General features: G+C 48.3%; 1 protein-coding gene across 1 annotated transcript; it reads left to right on the forward strand.

Annotated features, from left to right (window-relative positions):
• Positions 1–2,030: 2,030 nt before the first annotated feature.
• On the forward strand, positions 2,031–8,314 carry LOC142908562 (cyclin-J-like). The gene is made up of 6 exons (XM_076059321.1): positions 2,031–2,060; positions 2,372–2,582; positions 2,697–2,809; positions 3,821–3,992; positions 4,552–4,711; positions 6,462–8,314. Exons 1-6 carry the CDS (start codon positions 2,031–2,033, stop codon positions 6,706–6,708), a joined length of 933 nt encoding a protein of 310 aa, XP_075915436.1. The 3' UTR covers positions 6,709–8,314.
• The last annotated feature ends 1,346 nt before the right edge of the window (positions 8,315–9,660 follow it).

Genomic DNA, 9,660 nt, shown 5'->3' on the forward strand with positions numbered 1-9,660 from the left:
CCCTTTATCCCCTGGCCGTCGCCTCCCCCTCGGGTGCGGCCACGCCCACACCTCATCCAATCAGGAGTCTCTGGCTCACGGATGACGCGTCACCTCCGGCTTCCGGCGCTCAGCAGCACTTCCGGGGGCGTGGAGAGTCCTGGGAGTCGGCGGCTGCGTCACGTGACGACTCCCACGTGGCTGCGTGCTGCCCGCTCCGTCCGTAGTTACCGTGAAAGACTTGAGACTTGCTGTATTTAGACTATATCGTGACATATTGAGGCGTTTAAACAATCACGGTTTGTTACTTGAACGATTTCCCTTCCCGCCGTGTAATAATGGACAGTGTTTGGTAAGACTTTGTTTTATTTTTCATCATAACGGGACACATTTTTTACATTATTCCACATGCATAGCGGGGGGTAGGGTGTGAGCTTGAGACGTTTGGAAGCTGGTTTAGCATGAGCACTTTTAAGATTTCGTCAATAATGTAATCGGTGTTGCTCAAGCAAATGCATTATGAAGTTTGCACACGTGTCAATAACAAATTGCATTTATTTTTTACACATGGGAAAATGTGTTCATTTTTTTTTGCAGAAAATTGCAAATGTAGTTTCTTTTCCAAGTGTTGTGAAAATTCTGCCTTTATTCTTAATGCTCTGTTGAGCACGAAGTGCCCGTGGCGTAACCTGTGGTAATCTCCATATATATGAAAGGCAAAGTTGTGATTGTGTGTGTTGTCTGTACTTCTCCACATGCAACAAACTGGAAATTTGCCATGTGGGTACTTTCCAGACTGTACACCATGCACAAATTATGAAAATACACTTTTGTATATTTTTTTAGGGGGGGGGGCTCAATAATGTATTTATTTTTTGCACGGCAAGTGAGCTGTGACGTCAAATCTGTCACGTGACCACTTGTGTGCACCCAGCACGTGCCTGTCCGAGTAATAAACTCCACTTGTGAACACTTGTGTGTACCCAGCACGTGCCTGCCCAAGTAATAAACTCCACTTGTGTGTACCCAGCACGTGCCTGTCCGAGTAATAAACTCCACTCGTGAACACTTGTGTGAACCCAGCACGTGCCTGTCCGAGTAATAAACTCCACTCGTGAACACTTGTGTGAACCCAGCACGTGCCTGTCCAAGTAATAAACTCCACTCGTTAACACTTGTGTGTGTACCCAGCACGTGCCTGTCCAAGTAATAAACTCCACTCGTTAACACTTGTGTGTACCCAGCACGTGCCTGTCCAAGTAATAAACTCCACTCGTTAACACTTGTGTGCGCCCAGCACGTGCCTGTCCAAGTAATAAACTCCACTCGTGAACACTTGTGTGAACCCAGCACGTGCCTGTCCGAGTAATAAACTCCACTCGTTAACACTTGTGTGTACCCAGCACGTGCCTGTCCGAGTAATAAACTCCACTCGTGAACACTTGTGTGAACCCAGCACGTGCCTGTCTGAGTAATAAACTCCACTCGTGAACACTTGTGTGTACCCAGCACGTGCCTGTCCGAGTAATAAACTCCACTCGTGAACACTTGTGTGTACCCAGCACGTGCCTGTCCGAGTAATAAACTCCACTTGTGTGTACCCAGCACGTGCCTGTCCAAGTAATACACTCCACTCGTGAACACTTGTGTGTACCCAGCACGTGCCTGTCCGAGTAATAAACTCCACTTGTGTGTACCCAGCACGTGCCTGTCCAAGTAATAAACTCCACACGTGAACACTTGTGTGTACCCAGCACGTGCCTGCCCAAGTAATAAACTCCTGAGCACGAGGCGCGAGCGACTAACCAAGACATGGACAGAAGCGAGTGGTGGCAAGGCGAGTTGGCAGACGACGTCTACCGCGTCCTTCGAGAGAAGGTATCCGCCTCTCTCATTAATAGGCCTCCTACACGCAGACGCAAATCCCACGAACTGATTTACACGGCACGTACGTTTGAGTGCTCGACTCGCAGTGGGAAAGTTGCAAGTTTAATCCTGGCCAGCGGGTCGACCCGGCCCCCTATCTCTCCGGGGACTATAACACGAGCGATATGGTACCTTGTGGAAGAATAAAAGTGGCTGTGCTTTGGAGGTACGGATCTCCACACCTTATGGTTTTTTTTCATCATAGGCTGAGGACTACCGAATGAGTTCTTCGCCATCTTTCACTCGCTTGAACAGGGAGACAATTTGGCCCGTGGCTTTTGTCACTCTTGGTTTGCGTGACGGCGAAAATTAACTGCTGTGGCCCACCGTAACCGGGCACGTCGCCTCCTTAGACCCCCAGAATAATCTATTATCGTTTAAAAACACCTCTTGACCTCTTGACCCAACTCTACAGCGTCCCAACTGCTCTCCCAACCCCGTGTCCTCTGTTTTTTCCCCCTCGCAGGAGCTGTCACTGCCTCGGTTTTGCGCACGCTCGCCCCAGCTGCACCTCCGTCGCCACTTCGTCGACCTCCTGGCAACTCTGAGCGAGCAGCTGCAGCTGGGTGTGGCCACGCACCACCTGGCCATCCCGATGTTAGACGTGTTCATGGACCGCCACAACATCACCGTCCGCTGCCTCTACACCTGCTCAATCTGCTACCTCATTATAGCAGGTCGGTCAATCGCTCACGTGACCCACCCACCCACCCGATCACTCGCTCATCTCTCGCTCGCACGCTTGGTCGCTTGTTCACCGTCGGCATGCGTGTCCCTGACACCCTGCGCAGCCAAGTTCGAGGAGATGGGTGAGCAGGTGCCGCGACTGGACTGGGTGAACCGGCTGGAGGTGATGACCAAGCAAGGGCTGAGTCTGTCCAAGGAGGAATTGCAGCAGACGGAGGTAGCTGCATGCCCATATTAATTTGGCATGCAATGTTTCACCCCAGAACCGTTCCGTGCATTGTCATGATTCAAGGTCGCGATTTGATTCAAGAAACCAATTGTTTTGTCTTGTTACTTTACAATCTTACTCTTTGGGTCTGTCGGTAAAGTAACGTAGATAGAAAAATAATTTTAAAAATCTCGACGTTTCGATGGCAACACAAGCAGTCGTCCTCAGGTGATTGCTTTTGTTGTGATCGAAACGTCAAAGACCCAAAGAATATGAACACATCATCTCTGTTTCATGCCAACTAATTATTCTGTAGACAATTTGAATGTACAGCCCGAATTTGAATATAGAAGCGTGTCTTTTTACTAGATAACAGGAAGGCAAAAGCTGCAGAATAACATTACCACAGCAGACCTGACGAATGAACGTGGAGTGGTGCTCATTTATTTGTATGGCACTGGAACAAGTGCAGGAAATTCTCCCATCCTATGGTGGGGCTCAGTCTCTCCATAAAACAATCACCCCGTGACGATTTGCTTGCGATGCGATGGAAACGTCGTGATATTTTTTATTAATTTTTCAAATCTACGTGGCTTTACCGACAGACCCAAAAGAATATGATGGTCTTCTTTGGTTCTTTCGGTAAAGTCACGTAGAATGAGAATAAAATAATAACTTGATAAAATAAAATAACACAATAATGAGAATATTATTGTGTTATTTTATCAATTTATTATTTTATTCTCATTCTACGTGACTTTACCAAAAGAACCAAAGAAGATGAATCCTTGCAAGTCACGAAAGCTTCAAATCGAAATTTAATATGATGGTCATTGCATTTACCCGTGCAGACGAAGGGCCGAGTTGACTCCTTGACCAGACATTTGAACTGTTTTGCGAGCCATGCACCAAATAAACCCTCCAGGCAACACGCAGCAGCGTGGCGGACTGAATGCTTCACGGAGTGGTGGCAGCTGTGCCGTGCCAGCCCACTCTCCCATCTGCCTCCCCCCTGCACAGTTCCTGCTGCTGCGTACACTCGACTGGAACCTGTGCACGCCCACAGCGGCGCACTTCGTGGACCACTTCCTGTGGCTGTCGCGGCGTGAGGACGCCCCGGCTGGAGGCTCGTCCTACCGGCACGCGTACACCATCAAGTACACGGCCCACTTCCTTCAGCTCGCCCTGCAAGGTGCTCGCAGAGCTGTAGAGGAGCGCTTCGTAGGCACCGGCCTTGCAGCGCTAAGGTGACCGGCGACAGAAGGGGCAGTGCCTGAAACGTCACCGAATATATATATATTTTTGTCCAACGTCGGAATGTTTGTTCAAATGTTCAGGGTGCCGTTGGCCCAACGTTCCTCATTCACTGGGTGCTTGTGCGTTTAAGCGTCTGTGTGCCTGCCTGTCATTCCTGTGTGCAGGGTAGAGGTGGCGTAGCGGTTAGCGCTACGCTGCAGCTACGACCCTGGACACCCTGGTCCAACGCCCGCTCACGGCTATCACCGGTGACGATTATCTGAACCGGTCCTGGGCCTCCCCTAGGTCGACTCGGCCTCAAATGAGTAACTCAATGCGGTGTGTAAACATCACCAGCACTGGGGAGACAAAGGCGGCCGGGCGTGGTGCTGACCGCCCACCCCCTCGTGTGTCGTGCCGACCTTCATAGGTGCTGCTACTCGCTAGCAGCACTTGCCCCCAACAGTCTGTTAAGGCTAAACGGAGGGTTATTGTCTTTGTTTGTGTGTATGCAGACCACGTATTCCTGAGTTTCCGTCCATCCGTGGTGGCGGCTGCAAGCATAGCATTGGCCCGTATAGAAGTGAAGCTGCCCTCTGCGTGGACTCTGTACATGCAACACTTCACTGGCCTTGCCTGGGAGATGATCCTGCCATGCGCGGAGCAGCTGATTTGGTGATTTGCACGACAAACAACACAAAGCTCTCCTAAGTGACCGTTTAAGAGACCTATTAAGGCTGAGTTGTGGCTCACGAGGCAGCAACGTGCTCTTTTCTCTCCACAATTTATGTTTACAAACCATACCGGTTACCCGTTAAAGCCGAATTTACCCAAGGGAAATTGAATACAGGTTATGCATCGCTGCCCAAACCATCACTGCTGCCCAAACCATCACTGCTTTAAGATTAACTGTTAGTCACAGGAAGGTGAAAGTGTCTCCCAGATCAACTGAGCAATGTCGGTGGGACCAAGGTAGTCATGTCGATTCAACATTCACACGGTGGAGGCCAGTATCTCCAGAGGACAAATACTGTTGTCAAGTTGGCATGACGAGAGACTACTAAAAAAACCAACGAGTATGCCATTGTGCAACAGATGGCAAATATTTTAAACAATATCCATGACGACTAAATGAAGCTGATATGTGGATTCCTGTGCGTGCGAATTTCACGTCCTAGTCCATCACGGATGCCCTGAGACTCGGTGAGGGGCCCCAGCATTACCCATGGTGCCTTGTGACTCATTGGTAGATGGGCCCTTATGGTTGAGGTTTCTCATCACCTTGCTGAATTAAATAAGCAGATGAACGCTAAACGAGTAGACATTCTTACGGTGCTGTTGCTGGCTTCTTAGCATTTTGGGCCTGTGCTTAGCAACCGTTATTTAAACTTAACAACATTAAGTTGCACACTCTTAATTTTTAGAGATTGGGAAGTATGCTTTTCAGATTTTGCCCCAGGGTTTTTTCCACTTATGCTATATTGAGGACAAACTACTACAAACGACAGTACTATGCAGTGGTGTTAATTACTGCAGTACATCCCATGTGTTTTTATTGATGTCAAATTATTATATTGCTGTCAAGGGTACGGTGTGATATTGGGTTCAAGGATTACAAGATGGCTTGAACCTAACATGATTAGACACACAGGCATGGACCTGTGTGTGTCAAGATGGGCTTGAACCTAATATGATTAGACACACAGGCATGGACCTGTGTGTGTCAAGATGGGCTTGAACCTAACATGATTAGACCCACAGGCATGGACCTGTGTGCGTCAAGATGGGCTTGAACCTAACATGATTAGACACACAGGCATGGACCTGTGTGTGTCAAGATGGGCTTGAACCTAACATGATTAGACACACAGGCATGGACCTGTGTGTGTCAAGATGGGCTTGAACCTAACATGATTAGACCCACAGGCATGGACCTGTGTGTGTCAAGATGGGCTTGAACCTAACATGATTAGACACACAGGCATGGACCTGTGTGTGTCAAGATGGGCTTGAACCTAACATGATTAGACCCACAGGCATGGACCTGTGTGTGTCAAGATGGGCTTGAACCTAACATGATTAGACACACAGGCATGGACCTGTGTGTGTCAAGATGGGCTTGAACCTAACATGATTAGACCCACAGGCATGGACCTGTGTGTGTCAAGATGGGCTTGAACCTAACATGATTAGACCCACAGGCATGGACCTGTGTGTGTCAAGATGGGCTTAAACCTAACATGATTAGACACACAGGCATGGACCTGTGTGTGTCAAGATGGGCTTGAACCTAACATGATTAGACACACAGGCATGGACCTGTGTGTGTCAAGATGGGCTTGAACCTAACATGATGAGACCCACAGGCATGGACCTGTGTGTCTGTTCTAACTCTACGTCCTCCCCCTGTGTTCGAACTCTTCAGTAAATACAACTTCAACAGGAAGCAGGTCATGGAGCTTCAGGAAAATCCTGCTGTCCACTCTGAGCAGCCCTCCCACTCAGCCTCAGCCATACCACGTGTGCCTCGTCACCAGTCAACTCAACAGCAGCAGCAGCACCCACAGCCACTACAGCAGCCACAGCAACAGCAGCAACAGCAGCAGCAACAGCAGCAGCCACAGCAGCAGCAACAGCAGCAACAGCAGCAACAGCAGCAGCAGCAACAGTAGCAACAACAGCAACAACAGCAACAGCAACAACAGCAACAGCAACAACAGCAATAGCAGCAGCAGCCACAGCAGCAGCAGCAGTCACAGCAGCAGCAACAGCAGCAACAAATGATGCAGCAGCAGCAGCCACAGCAGCAGCAGGAGGAGCAGAAGCACTGAGTGCCCACGCCATGCCCCCCACGCCGTGCCCCCCACGCCGTGCCCCCCACGCCGTGCCCCCCCCCCCCCACGCTGCCTCGTGCCGGCCAAGCATCTGGTGCCCAAGTCGGTGCAGACGCCACCTGTGGAGGTGGGTCAGGAGATGGAGTCGTCGTCGCCGCCGCTGCCGCCGCCGTTCAGCAAAGAGACCCTTGGCAACATTTGGGATGACCACGATTTGGCCGCGCAAGCCGCGTGTCAGCAGGAACCTGGCCATCGAGCCGCACAACAGATATATCGGCGGGCTGTGCGGCGCTTGATGTTGCGTTTTCGGCAGGGCACTGATTTCAGGAATGCAGAACGCGGAGCGAGTTGTCGGTCAAAGCTCAGCTCGTCAGAGCTTTGGTCGGCAAGCTGGGGGGGTGGGGGGTGTTCAAGGGGGCTGTAGATTACCGGCAACGAAAGCGTCGCAGAATCTTCGTGACGGTTGCAAATTTCAATTAATGAGGTGTCGTGCTGCACGCAATCCCACGAATATCGCAAACCGACTTCCGCTGGTCAAGAGGCCAGCCGAACGCCGACAAATAGTGGGTCGGCCTGCAGTTAAAAGCCACGCTGTTGGGGCCCGGCTCCGCTCTGGCCATTTTATGTTTGGCCATGAATTCAAATGGCCAAAGAGACATAGTAAGAATTGTCTTCAAGCCTAAGTGAGCATTGGTTGATGCTTATTTTCACGGGAGTTTCTCAGCCAATGAAGGTATTTTTTTAAGGACATGTCTGTGAAGCGATCGTTGCCGTTCCACAAAGCGGTACTTACTGCGTCAATCCCGGAGGAATAATTGGTCGCGAAAGCCTACGTGTTAAACTGGAATAATTGTAGAATCCACCTCTGTGTGCGAATTGAACTGGCGACTATCTGGTTATAGGTTGGACACTTTTATCACTGCGCTACACTGAACAACATTACCAAATACACTGAACATAATGTGCCATCTGTTTAGCCGTTAAAAGAATTGAGGAGAAAAAAATAACCATGCGTGGAATTTGTACCAATCTCATGTCTCTGTTGCGGGGCATAGTGTTAGCCCAAAGCCACCCAGACACTTCCATTAAACAGTGCGAACTCTCTGCTACTTGTTTTTATATATTGCGACCTTGTCACTTATGCATCTCTCAGAAAGAATGTGTATTAATGAAATTACGTGAAATTGTAGGGATGGCAAAGTCAGGTTCGCAGTTTTCTACATCGACATGTGAAAGATGCTGCTACGGACAGGTGTAATGCTGTAATTTCATTGTGGATAATTATGTACACTTTAAATGGGCACATTTAATCCTGTGTGTGACTGGGTGACAGCATTTAGATTCAGAATTATCTCTTGCATGTGAGACAAGGGAATCATTCATTGTTTTAGACTATTAATCTAGAGAAAATTGTGTTACTGATAAAACTGTCTTCCTGCTCAAACGATCATGGCATGATATTCGTATTTGTGGTCCTGATCCAGTGTTGGTAATTCCTTTAATATCACCATCAAAGACTAGTTAAACCTGCAATTGACGAAAAAATCCGATCATAACAGCACAGGTTGTAAAATCATGTTTTACTTGCGAATAAACACCAACGGTTTCTTCTTAAGCAGTGCATTGTGGTTCTCTTACCTTTGGTCACTGTCAAAATAAATCTGAGCAAATCTGACCGACTGTCAGGTAGCACCAATACAGAGATGGGTAACTCTAGGCCCATTTAGTCATTGATCAGACTCATCAGTGTGGTATCATCACCAATACAGAGATGGGTAACTCTAGGCCCATGTAGTCATTGATCAGACTCATCAGTGTGGTATTATCACCAATACAGAGATGGGTAACTCTAAGCCCATTAAGTGATTGATCAGACTCATCAGTGTGGTATCATCACCAATACAGAGATGGGTAACTAGGCCCATGTAGTCATTGATCAGACTCATCAGTGTGGTATCATCACCAATACAGAGATGGGTAACTCTAGGCCCATGTAGTCATTGATCAGACTCATCAGTGTGGTATCATCACCAATACAGAGATGGGTAACTCTAGGCCCATTTAGTCATTGATCAGACTCATCAGTGTGGTATCATCACCAATACAGAGATGGGTAACTCTAGGCCCATGTAGTCATTGATCAGACTCATCAGTGTGGTATTATCACCAATACAGAGATGGTTAACTCTAAGCCCATTTAGTGATTGATCAGACTCATCAGTGTGGTATCATCACCAATACAGAGATGGGTAACTAGGCCCATGTAGTCATTGATCAGACTCATCAGTGTGGTATCATCACCAATACAGAGATGGGTAACTCTAGGCCCATGTAGTCATTGATCAGACTCATCAGTATGGTATCATCACCAATACAGAGATGGGTAACTCTAAGCCCATTTAGTGATTGATCAGATTCATCAGTGTGGTATCATCACCAATACAGAGATGGGTAACTCTAGGCCCATGTAGTCATTGATCAGACTCATCAGTGTGGTATTATCACCAATACAGAGATGGGTAACTCTAAGCCCATTTAGTGATTGATCAGACTCATCAGTGTGGTATCATCACCAATACAGAGATGGGTAACTAGGCCCATTTAGTCATTGATCAGACTCATCAGTGTGGTATCATCACCAATACAGAGATGGGTAACTCTAGGCCCATGTAGTCATTGATCAGACTCATCAGTGTGGTATCATCACCAATACAGAGATGGGTAACTCTAGGTCCATTTAGTCATTGATCAGACTCATCAGTGTGGTATCATCACCAATACAGAGATGGG

The sequence above is a fragment of the Petromyzon marinus genome, unplaced genomic scaffold (assembly GCF_048934315.1).
Source record: "Petromyzon marinus isolate PM22_M1 ecotype Great Lakes invasive population unplaced genomic scaffold, UKy_Petmar_22M1.pri1.0 PM_G_Scaffold_1, whole genome shotgun sequence".
Taxonomy (NCBI): domain Eukaryota; kingdom Metazoa; phylum Chordata; class Hyperoartia; order Petromyzontiformes; family Petromyzontidae; genus Petromyzon; species Petromyzon marinus.

Coding starts and splice junctions, on each gene's coding strand:
- LOC142908562 (XM_076059321.1), top strand. CDS start 2,031: ATGGTACCTTGTGGAAGAATAAAAGTGGCT. Junction 2,583..2,696: donor CTGCTACCTCATTATAGCAG/GTCGGTCAATCG, acceptor CACCCTGCGCAG/CCAAGTTCGAGGAGATGGGT. Junction 4,712..6,461: donor TGCGCGGAGCAGCTGATTTG/GTGATTTGCACG, acceptor CGAACTCTTCAG/TAAATACAACTTCAACAGGA.